The 23,245-nt window shown below is 42.8% G+C and overlaps 1 protein-coding gene across 2 annotated transcripts in view; it reads right to left on the reverse strand.

Annotated features, from left to right (window-relative positions):
• Nucleotides 1-506: 506 nt before the first annotated feature.
• The window catches only part of LOC115113054 (KH domain containing, RNA binding, signal transduction associated 2), a 116,139-nt gene continuing 93,400 nt past the window's right edge, over nt 507-23,245 (reverse strand). Inside the window, exons 8-12 of one of the 2 annotated variants that reach the window (XR_003861070.2) lie at nt 15,199-15,257; nt 12,802-12,885; nt 10,912-10,955; nt 5,008-5,123; nt 507-1,544 (exon numbers count right to left, since the gene is read on the reverse strand). Coding sequence is in view for 1 of the 2 variants with exons in the window: in XM_029640260.2 (XP_029496120.1) it covers nt 12,791-12,885; nt 15,199-15,257 (154 nt within the window). In the remaining variant the exon portion in view is untranslated. Of the gene's footprint in view, nt 1,545-5,007; nt 5,124-10,911; nt 10,956-11,963; nt 12,886-15,198; nt 15,258-23,245 lie in introns of those variants that run through there. The other variant, XM_029640260.2, reaches the window with a different exon arrangement.

Raw genomic sequence — 23,245 nt, forward strand, 5'->3', positions numbered from 1 at the left:
AGTGTCTGTGACATCTGGTCTGGGTGCCAGCGGTAGGCTCGACTTGCCTAATGAACTAACATGCTCATGTTGGCACTACCAAGCACACCATTTATTAGCAAGCCTGGCTGGAACACACACGGGGTGCACTCTCAGCCTGTGTGGCAGACAGGGTCACAGTGCTGCGGACTTGGTCATGTGTTTTCTGTATGTTCGCTGCTGTTTGGCTTTAAAATGGGTTTTAAACCAGGATAATATATTTGATATTTTGTTGAAAATATAGTTGGGTTTTATCAGTGAGCTAAGAGGTCATGCCTACGGGATTTGAACAAGGATATCAGTTTCAACAATAATCATACATACATACATACTGTATAACAAAAAGGACTGTTCCTTGCAAAATAAACATACAGAGGCAAATTTTGTTGGATTAAAAGGGATTTTAATGTAAATACATTAGCAAATTAGCTGCATTAAAATGTTTCACCTTTTATGTTGATGTCTTAAAATTGAAAAATGGCACAGGACACTTTAAACTGCTTAGTTTACTTACAAACCTCATTACAACCTTGCATGTCAGCATTTGAGTGAAAGCAAAACACATTTCTTGTTTGTCCTCTGTCCCGTCTGTTTCCTTGTTCAGACACAGTAGAATCAAAGCAGAGGAAAGACTTAATACACAAACAGCATGTATACTTCACTGCCTGATGTGAGGGGAAATAGAAAGAAACGTCACAGACATCTGAGGTCGAACTACAGTTAAGTAAACATCTAGTTCTGCATGCCTGTATCACCGCCTGTAATACATTTTGGGGGGCTTTTGTGGAGAAAATAAAATTATACAGAATGCTTTAGAAACAGAAAAAATAACTGAAATGTATAAATAGGACATACAAATAAAGACTTTTTGAATGGAATCTGAGTCAACAGTATATACAATACATGACAGATGACACTACTATCCTTAGTTTGTTTCAACAAGATAGTGTGCTTCCGCACTGTTAGCTTTAAAGGTATCTGTCGAGCATCATGGCTGGTACGCCTGCAGTCACTACCATATTCCCTTTGACCGTATCTCTCTACAACCCCTGGCTACTCTCTGTCAATGTGGGTTTGACATCATGGGTGCAGTCAGCCTGTGGGTGAGGGGCTTTGGGGCAGTGGGGCTGTGCTTCCCCCTAGGTAACACATCATGTCTGTAGTAATGATCTGCTCTCTGGGATGGAAAAGGTGGGAGAGGTGATACTGGTGCAACTACAGTATGATTACTATGGTGAAACCAAGGTGAACTGGAAAACCTCTTTTGCTTCAAGGGAAGAGTATAAGTTCTGCTAAACTTTTCAGCATTAACAAAAGTATCAAATGTAAATGCAAATCCAATCAAATCTACTATATAAGCATGTCATTCATTGAAGGTTGTATGGAAGCACAACATGCTAGTATGAAATGACTAACTTAATCAGAGTGATCAAACAGACTACATGCATTATATAGTCTATGCATTCACCTGGCCAGGTTGACTTGGACAGCGAAGATGCTACACATCCACAGAACCATCCGCATATCTGAAAAAACAGGCAAAAGACAAAGTTTGACAATCTTATTGTAGTTATTGTGGTTATTGTAGACTTTGGATCAGGTAGAGGAAACGTCGCCTGGTGGCTATTCTTTGTGATTTGAATTTGAAACAGCCATTCATGAGCTACTGAGTAAGTACACTCTTGTAAAAAAAAAAGGTGTTATCTAGAACCTAAAAGGGTTATTCGGCTGTCCCCATAGGATAACTTTTTTTGGTTTCAGGTATAACCATTTTGAAAATAGTTTTACCTGCAAAAAAAGGGTTCTACCTGAAACCAAAAAGGTTTCTCCTATGGGGACAGCTGAAGAACCCTTTTTTTCCTTGAAAAAATAGGAAAGTTGTGGTTGATGAGCAATGGCTCACTGACGGCTCAGTCTAGTCCAGACATGATCGGCTTTGAAAAGCCAACTGACATTTACTCCTGAGGTGCTGACCTGTTGCTACAACCACTGTGATTATTATTATTTGACCATGCTGGTCATGTATGAACATTTGAACATCTTGACCATGTTCTGTTATAATCTCCACCCGGCACAGCCAGAAGAGGACTGGCCACCCCTCATAGCCTGGTTCCTCTCGAGGTTTCTTCCTAGTTTCTGGCCTTTCTAGGGAGTTTTTCCTAGCCACCGTGCTTCTAGAGCTGCATTGCTTGCTGTTTGGGGGTTTAGACTGGGTTTCTGTACAGCACTTTTTGACATCAGCTGATGTAAGAAAGGCTTTATAAATAAATGTGATTGATAAGAAACTTCTTTGTGTGCTGAGGTGTGCAGACACCATCCTTGCTATGCAATCGACCCAGATGCCAAGCTAATTTGTGAACTGGCAGGACTGGGGGGTTGTACACCCCAATAGGTGCAACAACAGTAATTTAGTTGTCTTTCTCTATCTGTGACATAATCAGGGAAAACAAACAATAATGGATAATGAAATCTTTTCATGCATGGATAAGGCACTCAGCTGTAAACTCAACCAATTGTGTTGCTTATTAACTTGTGTGAGTGAATCTTTTCCCTGGTAATACACCTAGATCTGCTCCAACTAATCTCCCTCTGCATACCAATATTTCGATTTCTAGAGTGGAGAACATTCATGAGTATTTGTATAAAATAAGTGCTATCTGCAGTATTACTATGGTATATATACTGCTTTTTAACATAATCATGCAGAATATAACATGGGGTTACTCATTTTATTGTCAATGGTTAGTATTGGATTGAAAGCCTTGTAAGCATATTCATTCCTTCCCAAATACCCAGGTTTACTCTGGCAAGCCAAGTGCATTGTGTCATGTTTGGCTAGTCGAACGTCAAACTCTTCATTGAGACAGTGCTGAAACATCAATCGATGGGTGAGTCACTGCCACATTTTAATTTGTGCCGAAATCAAAATGAAAGAAAAGTTATCTTGCAAATTCAGCAGGCTATGGTGTGAAATAGGCTTTTAGGAGTGGCTTCTTAATTTGACAATGTATCATTAATTCCGTCTTTGGTGTGCTTATCAATGCACCTATCACTCCTTCTATCTGTGGAACAGCTTGTTGCATTGTGGCCATAGACATATAATCTATAGAAAGGATTTGGAACCTCTAACCCTGGCTTTGACTGTTAACCTCATGGCCACGCTAGCAATGGCTGCCAGTCTTGACTTGAATGGGAACTGCCATCTATGGATTATATGTCTATGGTTGTTTGCAGCTGTCGGTTTATTTAGAAAATTTCAAAATACAATCGCGTGAAAAATGTACTGTTTGGAAAGCCAATGCTGTCATTACTAAATGTGTAATGTGATAGGTATTTTAAGATGACATTTTTTACACACTAAAAAAACCTTGATTAATAGAATATTTAATCAGTCGTCTTCCTCAAATTAAGGGATGACACAATCTTTGCCAGAGGGAGGGTATCTGATTTCATTGGTCCTCAACTCGTGGTTCAGACACTTCATTCAGGATAAATTAGTTAACCCTGAGTTAACCTGTCCCGGAGCAGGTTAGTTCTGATGGATTTGTTGCCATAGAAATGTACCCGGTCTAACCAAAATTCCCTCGTTAACTCCTCAAACTACATATGTACTGTAGTATAGGGCTCTGGTGAATCAAATTGCATAGGACCACGTTACAATTATTCAACATGGGTCCATTTAACATAGTATTAATGAAATAGAGGTTTGCTCAGCTGTCATTTTTCTACAAAAAAAAAGAGTAATCTGAGAAGCCTTGAAGCACTTGGGTCTTTAACAATTGCTTACATCACATCTAACAGAACAATGACTAATGGAATTCTCTTTGGGAATCCAGCTCTGGTAATGACTCACTGGAAATCTGTATGTGGGAAGGTTCTGAACAATGGACCATACTTTAAGAAATGTACACCAACATTCAAAGCAGGCTTGGGGATTTGAGCTCTTGGCTTGTGTCAAGCTGGCGACACGCTTGTTATGAAAATGGATCTGAGAGTGTTTTTGGCAAAGGCTTAATGAATGGCACTGGCAGACGTCTTTTAGCCCAGCAACAGAAATCAGTCCTAGTCATAACGGCAAATAAACAGCCTCGCCATGCAAATCTGGTCTGGAAGGCCTCCTAACGGGATGCACCTGCTGAGAGCCAAGTGCCTCATCTACAGGGAGAAGAAGATGGCTTTCAAAGTCAAGGGCAAAGAGGAGGACAGCTGTTCATTGAAAATAATGAATCGTGAAAAATAATACTTTTTGGGGAATTATTCAAAAGCCTTTGAAAGTAGGCCTATTGTCCTTCAGCAGTTGTCCTTAAGCAAATATGTTGATGTTACAAGAGTGTAGAACAATAGGAACTAGATCCCTCTCTTCAGGCTTAATGTAACGGTTTCAAAAGCTTTTCAAAATCAACAAAGAACCCCAAACAGATGAATCAGTAGCCTTTTTCTGAAAGATAAATATGAATTTCTGAACCCTGAATATGAATTTAAAGGCAATGTTCCCGCATTCTCAGACTGCATTCGCGGGACACGCTGCATATGTCAACTCAACTGCTATAGCGCTGAACTTCTGCGATACGGATTGAAGTGAGCCCTCCGATGTACCTATTCAACTCCTAATTACTTGGAGACACCTAACTGCTGTGAAATAAACAGTATTTTATTTGTGTTGTAAAGATATTTTGTAGTTAACATGGTTTTCACATTTTGGATTTGCAGCACAAATAGAAGTTATGGTTCAGAGATCTTCAATGGATCAACTTAACCCTTCTTCCTCATGGCTTCCCACAAACTCACACATGTGAGGAGAGCAGAGAGCTACCACTTAAATAAGCACTGGCTTGCTCTCTGAATGGCTTATAGAGTTAATTAACAAAAGGCTGTGCCCCTTCTTTGTCAACCCAACCCCTATAGTTTTTGTAGAGTTAAAAAAAAAAAACAGAGGACAAAATTAATTCATTTTACAGCAGGTGTGCAAGAAAGATTCCAGATACGTACCATGCTCATTTGCACCAAGCTAATTTATGATGGTGCCCAGCTCTTCTGGTAGGTTAAGGGACTCCACAGTCCCTTGGGAAGAGTTTACTGTGTGCTCCATACTGAGAGTTCAGAGCCTAGAACAGGAAAGAATATGTAAATGGAAATACAAAAGGAAATAGAGAGAGGAGGAAGGGACATACCCAAATAAATGTGGGAAACATACAGTGCTCAAGGCTATTGTAAACGCAGCTATTTGAGATCGACTACTGGATCTGCGACTCCAGAAAATCGCTATTCACTTATGAATGAAGCCAACCAAAGGCACAATTAATGGGCCATAGTGGCACCCTCCTCTTCCTTGAGAGCTGCTACAGTTCCTCATCAGCTAATTGTGCTGTTGTTATCTTCCTGAATTCAATTACAGAATCAGCAAGATACTTCTCTGGAACCGTGCTGTTCAACTAGAATCCTTTTAACACTCAATGAGGTGTGATATTTTCTATACAAAACAGTTTGATATCTTACATCTGTTTCATTGGAATCTGAGATGGATCACGACTATCTTTTATGAATTTAGCATCATACTGCAGATAATAAAGTCTGGATCTTAACTTACAGCTAGACATTTACAGCACAGTTTTAAATGAGTTATGTTTCTTTATGGACTCTTTAAATGAAGAGAGTGTGTTTTCTGTGCCATGTTGGCCCACAACCACGTTATCTTGGCCAGAAAAAAAGGCAATTGTAAGTAATCCATTAAACAGGTTCTGTACCAGTTCTATGTGTAGCCACTTTCATTGACTACCATGACACTCCACAGAGAAGAGAAATTAGATGCTCAGGAAATTGTTTTTCAAAGTTTGGCTGTGACAAGGCTTTACCAGAAGCGTGACTGCAAGATGGCAATCTTTCCACCTCTGTGACACTGATTTGAGCAGACTCAAAGCCCTGTGTACAGTACTGTACCTGTCTGGTCAAACATGTATGTCCTATCCCACTTTAGGATCAGTACATTCGCAGCTTACAGGGAGTACAGACATACAGTACCACTCAAATGTTAGGACATACCTACTCATTCCAGGATTTTTCTTTATTTGTATCAAAATGATGAAATAACCAGTGGTGTAAAGTACTTCAGTAAAAGTACTACTTAAGTATATTTTTGTTGTATCCCTACTTTACTTTACTATTTATATTTTTGACAACTTTTACTTCACTACATTCCTAAGGAAAATAATGTACGTTTTTCTCCATACATTTTCCCTGACACACAAAAGTACTCGTTATATGTCGAATGCTTAGCAGGACAGGAACATTGTCCAATTCACACACTTATCAAGAGAACATCCCTGGTCATCCCTAATGCCTCTGATCTGGTGGACTCACTGAACACACATTTTCGTGTGTAAAAGATGTCTGAGAGTTGGGGTGTGCGTTCCGTAAATTTAAAAAACAAGAAAATTGTGCCATCTGGTTTGCATAATATAAGGAATGTATATTAGGAATGTGAAATGATTTATACTTTTACTTTTGCTTTGGATACTTAAGTATATTTTAGAAATGACATTTCATTTTGATACTTATGTATTTGATACTTGTATTTAAAACCAAATACTTTTAGACTTTTACGCAAGTAATATTTTCCTGGGTGACTTTCACTTTTACTTGAGTCATTTTCTATTAAGGTATGTTAACTTTTACTCAAGTATGACAATTGGGTACCTTTTCCACCACTGGATATAACACATGGAATCATGTGGTAACCAAAAAAGTGTTCAACAAATCAAAATATATTTTATATTTGAGATTCTTCAAAGTAGCCACCCATCGCCTTGATGACAGCTTTGCACACTCTTGACATTCTCTCAACCAGCTTCATGCGGTAGTCATCTGGAATGGTGTGCCTTGTTAAAAGTACATTTGTGGAATTTCTTTCCTTCTTAATGCATTTGAGCCAATCAGTTGTGTTGTAGGGGTGGTATACAGAAGATATTTGGTAAAAGAACATGTCCACATTATGTCAAGAACAGCCCAAATAAGCAAAGAGAAAAGACAGTCCATCATTACTTTAAGACATGCTCAGTCAATGCGGAAGATTTCATGAATTTGAACGTTTCTTCAAGTAAAGTCACAAAAACCATCAAGCTCTATGATGAAACTGGCTCTTATGAGGACCGCCACAGGAAAGGAAGAGTTACCTCTGCTGCAGAGGATAAGTTCAGTAGAGTTACCAGCCTCAGAAATTGCAGCCCAAATAAATGCTTCACAGAATTCAAGTAACAAACACATCTCAACATCAACTGTTCAGAGGAAACTGCGTGAATCAGGCCTTCATGGTCGAATTGCTGCAAAGAAACCACTACTAAAGGACACCAATAAGAAGAAGAGACTTGCTTTGGCCAAGAAACACGAGCAACGGACATTAGACTGGTGGAAATTTGTCCTTTGGTCTGATGAGTCCAAATTTGTGTTCCAACCACCGTGTCTTTGTGAGAAGCAGAGTAGGTGAACAGATGAGCTCTGCCTGTATGGTTCCCACCGTGAAGCATGGAGGAAGAGGTGGGATGGTGTGGAGGTGCTTTGCTGATGACATTGTCTGTGATTTATTTAGAATTCATGGCACACTTAACCAGCATGGCAACCACAGCATTCTGCAGCGATACGCCATCCTATCTGGTTTGCGCTTAGTGGGACTATCACTTGTTTTTCAACAGGACAATGACCCAACACGCCTCCAGGCTGTGTAAGGTCTATTTGACCAAGAAGAAGAGTGATGGAGAGTGCTGCATCAGATGACCTGGCCTCCACAATCACCCGACCTCAACCCAATTGAGATGGTTTGGGATGAGTTGGACTGCAGAGTGAAGGAAAAGCAGCCAACAAGTGCTCAGCATATGTGGAAACTCCTTCAAGACTGTTGGAAAAACATTCTAGGTGAAGCTGGTTGAGAGAATGCCAAGAGTGTGCACAGCTGTCATCAAGGCAAAGGGTGGCTACTTTGAAGAATCTCAAATATTAAATACATTTTGATTTGTTTAACCCCTTTTTGGTTACTACATGATTCAAATGTGTTATTTCATAGTTTTGATGTCTTCACTACTATTCTACAATGTAGAAAAGAGTAAAAATAAAGAAAAACCATTGAATGAGTAGGTGTGTCAACTTTTGACTGGTACTGTAGTATACTTTGAATGTCCAACTCAGGGTTAAATGCTGCCATTAGTAAACTATAGTATGAGTCTAGTAATCTGATTCCATGGACGACAATCAATCTCTCTGTCTGTTACCTGTTACATTGTTTATTAATACGGACTGACATTTCAATTGAAATCCATGTGTTGAAAGATAATATAGAGAATGGAGACCAAGGGTTTACTAATCAAAAATGTCAAATTAAATCTTCTTACATAAAAAAATGTCCATAACGATGAGAGCTGATGTATGAGGATTTAAGGTAATCTAATAATGTAATACGTAATTCCCTATATGATCCTACACCAAGCGTATGCCCCCAAGCTACTACAACATGCTTTAACAAAGTCCATGTTAGAGTCAATTATTCATGATCCTTCACACCTGCAGAGCACCTGAAGTAATACGCGTTAAAACCAAATACATGTCACATATTGAAGGATCTGTTTTTCAGAGTTGAAGCCATAGCACCAGCTGGGTCACATCTTTATAATCAGCTCTGTAAATGAGATCTCCCGTATTGGCAAGTGCTTTTGCAATCAATACATCGAGGATGGTTTGCAGGAGGTTTATCTAATATCTGGTTCAGAAGTAAATGAACTATCTATTTAATGTCACATCTTTATCAAGATCAGCCTGCCGACTATGCCATCGCTGCTTCAGAAAGACATTAACGACAGGAAGCATCTGAGCCGGCCAGTGGCCATTATCACTGCATCCATGTGTATCTGTATTGTAATAAAGATCCCAGCTCAGCCCTTAAGGTATTTAAGATGAACACATTTCCACTTAATGTTATTTGTATGACTTCAGGTAAGGCATATAATGGTATCGTACTCCAGAAAGGTATGGAAAGTGTTCGGAGTGTAATGTGAGCCACCAGATGCCAATAAATCCACTGGCATATTGAGATTGATTTAATCATTTAAAGGGCCAATCAACGGTTGAAACAATAACAAAGAGTACACCTGGCTATTGTTTCCGTAAAAAACTGACCATCCATGATATCAAAATGATAGTTTTAACCATGTTTTACTTTGTTTACAAACATTGGATTACAACAAGCTTATATTTTGGGGTCTGATGGGGTACGACAGAGAAACTAAGCTCATGAGGCTAATATATAAGTTAGAATCTTTGAGAATCAATGGGTACAAAAATGTTTTTTTTTTAAATAATGTAGCAACTGCAGATTGCCCCTTTAAGGGAAATGTGTTGATAGTGATGCCACTAATGAGGAAATGAATGGTAAACAGAAAGTAGTTTAGCGATATTAATGCAGCTGTTTTAGATGCCTACATCTCTACCAATGTTTGTTTATGTTTGTTGTCTAATATAGTTTGAAGGACCCTGTGTTAAAAATAGGGAACCAATTAGGCTACCACAAACAAGTAACCTCATACAGTAGATCTTCCACAAATAACATGCTTCATTAAGTGTTCTCTAACTAGATATTACTTTACCATTAGATTTGCCTTGCTAATACTGCTGCATCATTTATAATTGGACTTTTAATTACCCATATGTTAGAAGCATTGCAGTAGAAGGGCACAATTCCATTAGAGCAAAGATACTCCCAAAAGACTGACATTCATGTGTGTGATTAATATGAATATTCTATCCAACAAGACTGCATCCTTTAGCACAGACTTTACCTTCGAGCAAACCCCATGTATCTGCTGCTATGTTGTTCTGCTAAGTAGATTATTCATTGTATTGTGTTAACAGACTCCAACATGCAGTTCTTTTAGTTGCTGTATTTGAAACCAAGGCTGTTATGGAGGGGGAATTCTGTACATTTGAACGAAAGGAAAATTATTTTGTCAGTTCATTTTCTCCATTGTCAAGGGAATTCTATAGTATGTAGCGAAATAAACTGCAAATGTCCAACAGCAAGCCATTCCTGTGTTTTCTAAGTCATCTTTTCTGTGTTACAATAACATATCTATGCCATGTGTTTATTCAAATTATAAAATGGTGTCGCTAAAAATGAACATTGTATATGAGGTGTCATTGCTATTTCAAAAGCAAGCATATGTATAGTGACGTTTATGATAGCTGTACATTTGTTTTTTGTGTTAATGTCATTTTTTAATGTGCTGGGTGGAGCAGTGTGTATATTTCTCTACATTTCCAAAGGTACACAATGCATTGAACAAATACATTAAGATGAAAATACTTGCAAAGCATTGAGCACATAACAACAAGCATGGACACAATCTGCTTTCCCCTCACATAATAGACAGATGGACCAGTCCCCTTCCAAGGAACAACACGCTAGCTTTAGTATTCAGCACCGCTTACATTGCACTATTGGAAATGTATGTACATATTAATTGCTTTCTCATTTTGTTGTGGTGAAGTAGCACTACCCAGAATTCAATGTCATGGTAGAATTTATCCTTTTAAAAAATCAGAGCAGCAACACAGAAGTTTCAGGTCTCTCAGGGCTGCTCTATGTTTTACTGTTGAATCTAGAGACATCTATCAGCTTCCCTCAGGCAAAGTGGGGACTGAAATAGGATGCTTGCCAAACAACTTCAAAGCTCTTTATCATGGTAAACTGCCAGATTACAATGTATGTTATTCATAACTGAGGGGGGCTATATTAAATAGTGTAGTAAAAGAGAAATATTGATTGTGATTGGTTGAGGCAAGACGATACAAAATAATAAATAGTTAAATGATAGTTTAGAAATGAATTCATGGATGAGGAATTAATAAATTTACCTCTCACACTCCCCTTATCGAACAGTTCACACAATATGTTACACCTGTTGGGGGAAAACAATGTGATTAAGACTGCACAAACCATTTCAAATAGTATCAAATATGAAGAAAAAAATTGTCAGACTATGGAAAATACCAATTATCTTAACTACTTCATGATCGCATGCAATGCAATATTATGGACTCTACACAGGATGAGAAGCCTAAAGTATGTTACTGTCAAAAAAGTAAACCAATTCAGGGTAGGACAAAAGCCATAGGAATATGACAATTTAATTTCAGAAAAACTATTTGGTCGTTTGTGTTCTGGTTATATAGCTAAAGTTTAGCTGGTAAGACATTCATTTTAGTTTTAGTGTCTTTAATTGATTGTTGTGTTATTTTCTTAATTTTGACGAGTCATTTTTTAAGTCTCTAGTTAACATGAATTAGTGGTTTTAGAGTGCCTCTTATTTGGGGGTTAGGAGGGACAGGTTTACTTTTTTAAGTGTAAGTAACTTTTTTATAGTCATTTATAAATTGGCAAACGCAAAATTAGAGTTATTTTTAGGGTGACCTGCTTAAGGTTTAGTCATCCTTTGAGTCCTGCGATCTACTGTGTTAATAAGCCTTCAATCTTCATGTCTACTCGTCACAAAACAGAATTCAGATCTCTAAACGGCCATCGGTGATATATAAAAGCACTGGAAATTACAGCAGCTTTCTAAGGTAGAATAAGAAAAATGGAAAAGAGAAAGACAGCAGAGACACTGATGGGTTGCTGATAAAAGACACAGCAATCCAAGTCCATCCCATTCATTCACTCAGTGATGGCATACGAGTGTGAATGTCTACAATATTCACATACTGTTTGTCGAGAACTGTATATGAGCCAAGTCCAAAAGGTTGAAGGCATTTAGACAATATTGTGGTAGTATAGGGGGACTTTCTTACCTCTTTTATCGCCATATCATTCTCAGAGACATGCTAGTGCAAACAAGTCAATCAGAATTTGTGTTTAATAAGGTCAAACTTAGAGAATAGCTTAAAAATCCATTTATTAGTCTAAACAGTTGCTTACCATTAACATGTTAAACATTTAAAATTACTAACCAAGATTCAAGGAACAATTTGGCTTTTACTTTGAAAGTATTTAACAAAAGATTCTTTATCGTGTTACTGCATGTTATCTACACAACAATTACGAAAGACAAGTCTCGAAAATTCATTTTTTTTGTTGTTGACTTTCTGTATAAAAAAACATTTTAGCAATGACCTGAAACCAAGCAGGCATTTAGTGCTAGGAACAAGTACTTCAAATGTTTCTGTTTTACCAAAAAGGTTCAGCTTTATTAACAAATTATGGCAAAACAAATTTACCAATTTATGGCCACCTATTTAGAGAAGCGTACACATGGTGCTTTATGTTATTTTAATATATGTTTTATTTACAAATACAAGTTAAACACAGAACAGAGCACTTAGTAAGCTACATACATAGCTGAATGCTTTCAACCCAACACGAAAAAATGTTTAATTAGTTTTACAAGATCAAAATCTAACATCATAACAAATATAGAAAAAAATAAGTTTTCACCTAGGTTAACTTTACTCAATAGTAGCAACCCATTTTCATCCTGAAATCAAAGTTCCCTAAGGGCTATCAAGAAGCATCAAGTTCTGTGACAACTTCATGCTTTTATTTTTCGAGGGACAGACAATCATTGACAACCAAGAACAACATTCCAATGTTTATTGAAACACAAGTGTCTTTCTTTTGTTTTCTCTACTAATTGTTCTAAAAAAAGAGTCCATGTTATAAAAAAATCTAACATTTCTGGGAGGAAATTAAACAATCATATGGTTGTCTTATGTCGGAGGTCACAGATGTGGAGCCCCTTCAATATCTACCATAGGGATGTTCTCTGTAGCCCACACGTGAGATCCTTGCTGCTGGGGCTTTGAGTGTTGGACGGGTTGTCGTCCACTCCTCTTCTGCAAGAGGTAGAGTTCAGACAACATTAAATACTGTAGTAAGATACTAACTCATATCAAGTTCAAAGTAAGGAACTACTGTAATATTCTGTGGTAGACCAAAGACAAACTATAATAAGTCAAAGACAAACTAAACTTTGAATTCAATCCAACCCGTCTAAGCAATGCTTATGTTTTGTTTACTACTACATGTAAACATGTCTAATTGTGACATTTTTGTTTGCCAAAGTTTATCTATAGGTGGGTAATAATGCAGCAAATACATTTTCCCTGTAGAAATTGGTCTTGGTCAATGACCAATTCAATGATTCCCTTCACAGACTTGCTTTTGCTTCACGCTGAGCTGTTCTTTCCACTTCAATGGTTGAGTGTGCAATGTCACCCTAATTTAATGATCAATAAGCTTCATTCATAATATGTGCTTGGGATCAACGCTCTATGAACTTTACAGAACATACAATACAAAGTAGTGTGTCCCTAGCCACTCCTGTTAGCCCTCATCCACATGTTATACCAAGTTATAAGACCAAGTCATTCTATTGCTATGGGCAATACTGCAACACATGATACTATTATGTGTATAAGGCAATACCATGTAACTTGTTGTCACGTGGGATGGGACTATAGCTTCTGGGGGAGCTGCAAAAGGGTTACATTAATACAGGCTATTCAAAAAATAGAAAATCCTTGTCATATCTTGGGCATGAATCCTTCTTAACAAGGGCATGCATGTCCATGAGAGTCTCAGGTCCTTGTTTTCTGCTGCAGGTACCACTGGGGCTACTGCTCTCAGCACTGTAAATGAAGTACATGAGCGTTCTGTCCTCTGTCGGCCCAAAACTGAGCTCTGGCTCATTCAGGCCGTAGTTTCAAGTTTTAATGTCACGTGCACAAGTACAATGACATGCCTTTCTTGCAAACTCTAAACCCAACAATGCAGTAATCAATATCAATGCAGAACTAAAAAATAACATGTGTGTGTGCGTGTGTGTGTGTGCGTGCATGCTTGTGTCTATGTGTGTGTACGTGAGTGTGTAGAGTCCTGTGAGTGTGCATAGAGACAGTGAAAAAAATGTAATAAAATAAAAGGGTCAACTCAGCCATTTTGTTACCAGTCTTATAGCTTGGGGGATAGAAGCTGTTCAGGAGGTTGTTGGTGTCAGACTTGATGCACCAGTACTGCTTGTCGTGCGGAAGCAGAGAGAACAGTCTGTGGCTTGGGTGGCTGGAGCTCATTTTTTGAGTCAAATTACATAAAGAGCAAATTCCTTCACTGTGCAGAGCTCTGGTTCTATGTCGCAAAGTGTTTATGGAGCAGAAAATCAAATCATTGGTTTTTGTTGCATCCACACTTCATCGTGCTGAAAATGAATGACCGTGATGTAGCAGACCTACACTGGAAATCAGCTTCAGTGGAGAGCAGAGGGCTGAGAGCCAAGAGCAGAAGCATCCCTGATCTGATATCCAATCTAATCCACAATGAGGGCACATGTTCAAAAGGCAGAACGCTGGAGGAACACCCACCTCCACCTTTTCAATAGGCATCAGTCCCTGGGCCTTCACTGGCGTACATTGTGCTGTGCTGCATCTATAATCAAATCCTGGCCTGTAGCTAGCTTGCTAGCCAAAGGGTATGATGGGCAATGCATACAGAAGCTGATCCTTGGACCTGAATGAAGCAGGTTGACCTTAGTCATGAATCTTGCCCTGGAGGGAGAACTGGGCGATTTCCGCTAGATGGGCCAGCTACAAAGTCAAAATTGTCTATATTGTAAAAATTCATGAATTTTTTATTTATTTGGGGTCTTAATTTAAGGTTAGGGATAGGCATTAGGGTTAGCAGTGTGGTTAACGTTAGGGTTAGGTTTAAAGTCAGATTTGATGACTTTGTGGCTGTGCAAGCTGGTAACCCCTCTGCAGAGCTAATTCATGACAATAAATGCCAACTTTCCTGAATGACCAGGCCTAGGCCAAAACTATGGGGCATCTTTCTTTATCTCTCAGCTGTGAAACATTACCTCCTCTATGGATCGTGATGGAGGAGCTGCCAGTATTGTCCAGTGAGAGCTGGGAGCCATGACTTTCGCATCAAAGCCTAGCAGGTTGTCCCATTTAAAGGAAGGAGAAGCCATTGAGGTTATATAATGGAGGTGGCTTGAGGCAATGATAGACTTGGTTTTAAAGAACTCTCATGAATATTCAACCATTGGTAATACCACAGGGATATTGTCCATTAAGGGAGTCGGTTTGTGGCCTTTATTTCAGGGCTTCGGAACAGTGTAAATAAAATAAGTAAATGCACTATGGTTTTACCGTAATTGTTGTAGGCTTCGTCATTGGTTCCATGGCCATATTCGTAATATTCAGAAATGCTGAAAAATAAAAATGGTTATTAAAAAACAATGTTGAGACAAAGAGGAGCGTAATAACTTCCATTAGTCAAGCTCTTTACAAAGGGCTTTGGGCCTCTCACTAATGCAGTACAGTATACAGTTGAAGTCGGAAGTGAAGTTTACACACACTAAGTTGACTGTGGCTTTAAACAGCTTGGAAAATTATGTCATGGCTTTAGAAGCTTCTGATAGGCTAATTGACACCATTTGAGTCAATTGGAGGTGTACCTGGGGATCTATTTCAAGGCCTACCTTCACACTCAGTGCCTCTTTGCTTGACATCATGGGATAATCAAAAGAAATCAGCCAAGACCTCAGAAAAAAATTGTAGACCTCCACAAGTCTGGTTCATCCTTGGGAGCAATTTCCAAACGCCTGAAGGTACCACGTTCATCCGTACAAACAATAGTACGCAAGTATAAACACCATGGGACCACGCAGCCGTCATACCGCTCAGTAAGGAGACGCATTCTGTCTCCTAGAGATCAACGTACTTTGGTGCGAAAAGTGCAAATCAATCCCCGATCAACAGCAAAGGACCGTGTGAAGATGCTGGAGGAAACAGGTACAAAAGTATCTATATCCACAGTAAACAAGTCCTATAACTGAAAGGCCGCTCAGCAAGGAAGAAGCCACTGCTCCAAAATCGCCAGAAAAGAGTGCACATTGGGACAAAGATCATACTTTTTGGAGAAATGTCCTCTAGTCTGATGTAACAAACAAAAAATGAACTGTTTGGCCATAATGACCATCGTTATGTTTGAAGGAAAAATGGGGATGCTTGCAAGCCGAAGAACACCATCCCAACCATGAAGCACGGGGGTGGCAGCATCATGTTGTGGGGGTGATTTTCTGCAGGAGGGACTGCTGCACTTAACAAAATAGATGACATCATGAGGCAGGAAAATTATTTGGATATATTGAAGAAACATCTCAAGACATCATTCAGAAAGTTAAAGTTTGCTCGTAAATGGGTCTTCCAAATGGACAATGACCCCAAGCATACTTCCAAAGTTGTGGCAAAATGGCTTAAGGACAACAAAGTCAAGGTATTGGAGTGGCCATCACAAAGCCCTGATCTCAATCCTATAGAAAATTTGGGGGCAGAACTGAAAAGGAGTGTGCGAGCAAGGAGGCCTACAAACCTGACTCAGTTGCGCCAGCTCTGTCAGGAGGAATGGGCCAAAATTCACCCAACTTATTGTGGTAAGCTTGTGGAAGGCTAGGTTTGACCCAAGTTAAACAATTTAAAGGCAATGCTACCAAATACTAATTGTGTGTATGTAAACTTCTGACCCACTGGGAATGTGATGAAATAAATAAAAGCTGAAATAAATCATTCTCTCTACTATTCTGGCATTTTACATTCTTAAAATAAAGTGGTGATCGTAATTGCCATAAGACAGGTAATTTTTACTAGGATTAAATGTCAGGAATTGTGAAAAACTGATTTTAAATGTATTTGTATCACGACTTCCACCGAAGTCGGTCCCTCTCCTTGTTTGGGCGGTGTTCGGGGGTCGACGTTACCGGCCTTCTAGCCATTGCCGATCCACTTTTCATTTTCCATTTGTTTTGTCTTTGTCTTACACACCTGGTTTCAATTCCCCAATTACGTGTTCATTATTTAACACTCTGTTCCCCCATGTTTGTTTGTGAGAGATTGTTTGTTTTGTATTACGGTCCGTTATTTTGGGCTCAAATATTTTGTGCTGTATTTGTGGAATCTTGAGTAAATACGTTTATTACTCATATCTGCTGTCCTGCGCCTGACTCCTCTACACCAGCTACACACAGGCTTTATTACAGAATCACTCACCTAACTAATGGAGTCAGCAGGAGCAGAAGCCCTCCCTGTGGCGGTAGAGGAGCGTGTCCAGCAGACGATGGATCGTTGGGAGAGAGGAGAAGGTCTTCCAGCGCCTCCACCAGCCTCACTACAGCAGGCCCACTGTCCAGCCCTCCTTCACCCAGTCCCAGCGGGAATCGGCTCGCGCTCCCGAGTGAGTGTGATAGGACGGCTGCCGGATGCCAGGGGTTCCTACTCCAGCTGGACCGTCCACCCGGCTCCTTCAGGACGTGAGAGCGTGTCCGCCCTCGTCTCCTGCCTCTCAAGCAAAGCCCTGGAGTGGGCCAACGCCGTATGAAGGAGACGTGGAGTTGGACGATTACGCAGAGTTCACCTGCCGCTTTTCGACCACCCGCCTGAGGGTTGAGCGGTGGGTGAACGTCTGTTCCACCTGAGGCAGGGGACGAGGAGCGTGCAGGATTTAGCTTTGGACTTCTGGACCCTGGCTGCCAGCACGGGATGGAACGACAGGGCCCTGATCGATCACTACTGGTGCAGTCTGCACGAGGACGTCCGCCGGGAGTTGGCCTGCCGAGACACCACCCTCACATTGGACCAGCTGGTGGGCCTGTCCATCCGGCTGGACAACCTGCTGACTACCCCCGAAAGTCCGGATCGGGGCCTGTCAGTTCCATCCCCCAGCTGGATGGACAGGCAGCACCTCCCAGCTCCATGGGCGTCAGAGCGGAGGTGCTGCGCTTAGGGCGACCGGAGGAGGGGCCATTCCCTGCCCTCTGTGGCCACAGAGGGCACACTGCTGGTCGGTGCTGGGGGGGTTCCTCAGGGAGTCGAGGCAGCAGGCAGGGCACTTTTGTGTCACCCCAGGTGAGTAGGCACCAGGCTCACCCAGAGCCCCCTGTTGCTCACATGTATGTGTTTATTAAGTTTCCTGAGTTTTCCCGAATTCCCAGCATAAGGCACTCGTATATTCAGGCGCAGCTGGGAATTTTATTGACCGTTCATTTGCCCATAGTTCAAATCAAATCAAATCCAATTTTATTTGTCACATACACATGGTTAGCAGATGTTAATGCGAGTGTAGCGAAATGCTTGTGCTTCTAGTTCCGACAATGCAGTGATAACCAACAAGTAATCTAACTAACAATTCCAAAACTACTGTCTTATACACAGTGTAAGGGGATAAGGAATATGTACATAAGGATATATGAATGAGTGATGGTACAGAGCAGCATACAGTAGATGGTATCGAGTACAGTATATACATATGAGATGAGTATGTAGACAAAGTAAACAAAGTGGCATAGTTAAAGTGGCTAGTGACATAAGATTGCAGTCGATGATCTAGAGTACAGTATATACATATGCATATGAGATGAATAATGTAGGGTAAGTAACATTATATAAGGTAGCATTGTTTAAAGTGGCTAGTGATATATTTACATCATTTCCCATCAATTCCCATTATTAAAGTGGCTGGAGTTGGGTCAGTGTCAATGACAGTGTGTTGGCAGCAGCCACTCAATGTTAGTGGTGGCTGTTTAACAGTCTGATGGCCTTGAGATAGAAGCTGTTTTTCAGTCTCTCGGTCCCAGCTTTGATGCACCTGTACTGATCTCGCCTTCTGGATGATAGCGGGGTGAACAGGCAGTGGTTCGGGTGGTTGATGTCCTTGATGATCTTTATGGCCTTCCTGTAACATCGGGTGGTGTAGGTGTCCTGGAGGGCAGGTAGTTTGCCCCCGGTGATGCGTTGTGCAGACCTCACTACCCTCTGGAGAGCCTTACGGTTGAGGGCGGAGCAGTTGCCGTACCAGGCGGTGATACAGCCCGCCAGGATGCTCTCGATTGTGCATCTGTAGAAGTTTGTGAGTGCTTTTGGTGACAAGCCGAATTTCTTCAGCCTCCTGAGGTTGAAGAGGGGCTGCTGCGCCTTCTTCACGACGCTGTCAGTGTGAGTGGACCAATTCAGTTTGTCTGTGATGTGTATGCCGAGGAACTTAAACTTGCTACCCTCTCCACTACTGTTCCATCGATGTGGATAGGGGTGTTCCCTCTGCTGTTTCCTGAAGTCCAAAATCATCTCCTTAGTTTTGTTGACGTTGAGTGTGAGGTTATTTTCCTGACACCACACTCCGAGGGCCCTCACCTCCTCCCTGTAGGCCGTCTCGTCGTTGTTGGTAATCAAGCCTACCACTGTTGTGTCGTCCGCAAACTTGATGATTGAGTTGAGGCGTGCGTGGCCACGCAGTCGTGGGTGAACAGGGAGTACAGGAGAGGGCTCAGAACGCACCCTTGTGGGGCCCCGTGTTGAGGATCAGCGGGGAGGAGATGTTGTTGCCTACCCTCACCACCTGGGGGCGGCCCGTCAGGAAGTCCAGTACCCAGTTGCACAGGGCGGGGTCGAGACCCAGGGTCTCGAGCTTGATTACGAGCTTGGAGGGCACTATGGTGTTGAATGCCGAGCTGTAGTCGATGAACAGCATTCTCACATAGGTATTCCTCTTGTCCAGGTGGGTTAGGGCAGTGTGCAGTGTGGTTGAGATTGCATCGTCTGTGGACCTATTTGGGCGGTAAGCAAATTGGAGTGGGTCTAGGGTGTCAGGTAGGGTGGAGGTGATATGGTCCTTGACTAGTCTCTCAAAGCACTTCATGATGACGGAAGTGAGTGCTACGTGGCGGTAGTCGTTTAGCTCAGTTACCTTAGCTTTCTTGGGAACAGGAACAATGGTGGCCCTCTTGAAGCATGTGGGAACAGCAGACTGGTATAGGGATTGATTTAATATGTCCGTAAACACACCGGCCAGCTGGTCTGCGCATGCTCTGAGGGCGCGGCTGGGGATGCCGTCTGGGCCTGCAGCCTTGCGAGGGTTAACACGTTTAAATGTCTTACTCACCTCGGCTGCAGTGAAGGAGAGACCTAGTTTAGGGATCCCCCTTGTTCCTGTGGATCCCTTCTCTGTGCACACCCTAGATAGTTGACCATTAAGGTCAGGGCTGATTAGGGAGGCCACCGCTCCACTAGGCATGGTTATGCAGGAGGGTCACAAGGAGAGAATCAGTCTTTTCCTTATTGATTCTCCTGCGTTTCCCATGGTGCTGGGCCTACCCTGGTTGGCCTGTCAAGACCCCACTATTTCGTGGCAACAGAGGACTCTCAAGGGGTGGTCACGAAATTGCTCAGGGAGGTGTGTAGTGGTTTCCATCGGTGCGACTACGGTGGAAAGTCCAGACCAGGTCTCCACCGTGCGCATCCCCTCAGAATATGCTGATTTGGCTCTCGCCTTCAGTAAGAAGAAGGCGACTCAAATACCACCTCATCGACGAGGGGATTGTGCGATAAATCTCCTGGTAGACGCAGCACTTCCCAGGAGTCATGTGTATCCTCTGTCACAGGAGGAGACAGCGGCTATGGAAACATATGTCTCCGAATCCCTGGGGCAGGGATACATTTGCCCCGCCACTTCACCTGCCTCCTCAAGTTTATTTTTTGTGAAGAAGAAGGATGGAGGTCTGCACCCTTGTATTGACTATTGGGGTATCAATCAGATCACTGTGAAGTACAGCTACCCGCTGCCCCTCATCGCCAGTGCGATCGAGTCAATGCATGGGGCGCGCTTCTTCACAAAATTGGATCTCAGGAGCGCTTACAACCTGGTGCGTATCCGGGAGGGGGACGAGTGGAAGATAGCATTTAGTACCACCTCAGGACACTATTGATTCCTTGTCATGCCGTACAAGTTGATGAATGCTCCATCAGTCTTCCAGGCCTTTGTTAACGAGATTTTCCGGGACCTTCATGGGCAGAGTGTAGTGGTGTATATCGACGACATTCTGATATACTCCACTACATGTGCCGAGCATGTGTCCCTGGGTGGCGCAGGGTGCTTGGTCGACTGTTGGAGCATGACCTGTACGTCAAGGCTGAGAAATATCTGTTCTTCCAACAGTCCGTCTCCTTCCTAGGGTACCGCATTTCCACTTCAGGGGTGGAGATGGAGAGTGACCGCATTTCAGCCATGCGTAATTGGCCGACTCCCACCACGGTAAAGGACGTGCAGTGGTTTCTAGTGTTTGCCAACTACTACCGGAGGTTTATCCTGGGTTTTGGTCAGGTAGCAGCTCCCATTACCTCACTGCTGAAGGGAGGACCGGTGCGACTGCAGTGGTCGGCTGAGGCGGACAGGGCTTTTGGTCACCTGAAGGCTCTGTTTACCTCGGCTCTCGTGCTGGCTCATCCAGATCCTTCTTTAGCGTTCATAGTGGAGGTGGACACGTCCGAGGCTGGGATAGGAGCCATGCTCTCTCAGGGCTCGGGCACGCCACCAAAGCGTCGCACCTGTGCTTTCTTTTCGAAGAAGCTCAGCCCGGCGGAGCGAAACTATGATGTGGGGGACCGGGAGCTGTTGGCTGTTGTCAAGGCTCTGAAGGGGTGGAGACATTGGCTTGAGGGGGCTAGACACCCTTTTCTCATCTGGACTGACCACCGCAATCTGGAGTACATCCAGGCGGCGAGGGTTCAGACTGAACCCTCGCCAGGCAATGTGGGCCATGTTCTTTACCCGTTTGTTTTCACTCTGTCCTACGGACCAGGTTCCCAGAACGCAGAATGCACTGTCCCGGATGTACGACACAGAGGAGCGGTCCATGGATCACACTCCCATACTTCCGGCCTCTTGCCTGGTGGCACCGGTGGTGTGGGAGCTGGACGCGGACACCGAGTGGGCGTTATGCACAGAGCCCACTCTCCCCAGTGTCCCGCTGGGCATCTGTACGCTCCGTTTGCTGTCCGCGACCGTTTGATCTATTGGGCCCACATGTAACCCTCCTCTGATCATTCTGGCATCGGTCGGACGGTGTGTTGCCTTAGTGGGAAGTACTGGTGGTCCACCTTGGCCAAGGACGTGAGGGTTTATGTTTCCTCCTGCTAGGTGTGCGCCCAGCGTAAAGCTCCCAGGCACCTGCCCAGAGGGAAGTTACAACCCCTACCAGTTCCACAACGGCCGTGGTCGCACCTGTCGGTGGACTTCCTGACTGATCTTCCTCCATCACAGGGCAACACCGGTTTTCTAAGTCTGGTTTTCTAAGTCCTGCCGTTTCTTCCCTTTGCCAGGTCTCCCTACGGCCCTACAGACTGCGGAGGCTCTGTTCACTCACGTCTTCCGGCACTACGGGTGCCTGAGGACATAGTCTCTGATCGGGGTCCCCAGTTCGCATCCAGGGTCTGGAGGGCGTTTATGGAACGTCTGGGGGTCTCGGTCAGCCTCACCTCAGGTTTTCACCCCGAGAGTAAAGGGCAGGTGGAGAGAGTAAACCAGGATGTGGGTATGTTTCTGCTGTCATATTGCCAGGATCAGCCGGGGGAGTGGGCAGCGTTCATCCCCTGGGCAGAGATGGCCCAAAACTCACTCCGCCACTCATCTACTAACCTCTCCCCCTTCCAGTGAGTACTGGGGTATTAGCTGGTTCTGGCACCTTGGCATCAGAGCCAGATCGAGGCTCCTGCGGTGGACGAATGGTTTAAGCACTCGGAGGAGACCTGAGACGCCGCCCATGTGCACCTGCAACGGGCCGTGAGGCGGCAGAAGGCGAGTGCCGACCGCCACCGCAGTGAGGCCCCAGTGTTCGCACCGGGGGACCGGGTCTGGCTCTCGACCCAAGATTGTGGAATCTTGAGTAAATACGTTTACTCATATCTGCTGTCCTGCGCCAGCTACACACAGGCTGGTTTACAATTTGGCTAAGATGTATGTAAACTTCCGAATTCAACTCTATATACATTTGGTATTTTATTTTGAACCTTCATTTAACTAGGCAAGTCAGTTAAGAACAAATTCTTATTTACAATGACGTCCTACCCCGGTCAACGCTGGGCCAATTGTGTGCCGCCCTATGAGACTCCTGATCACGGTTGGTTGTGATACAGCCCGGGATCGAACTAGGGTCTGTAGTGACGCCTCTAGCACTGTGATGCAGTGCCTTAGACCGCTGCGCCACTCGGGAGCACTCAGAGGATGATTCATCATTGTAACACCACAACCAACTACGCCACTCTCTGATGGCACTTTCACCGTAAACAATGCTGCAATGCCGATTCATGATTCAGTATTCCAAAATTGTCTTAGATTACCTTCCGTCCTGATTGACTGTCTAATACAAAT

This window comes from Oncorhynchus nerka, linkage group LG28, assembly GCF_034236695.1.
Source record: "Oncorhynchus nerka isolate Pitt River linkage group LG28, Oner_Uvic_2.0, whole genome shotgun sequence".
Lineage (NCBI taxonomy): Eukaryota > Metazoa > Chordata > Actinopteri > Salmoniformes > Salmonidae > Oncorhynchus > Oncorhynchus nerka.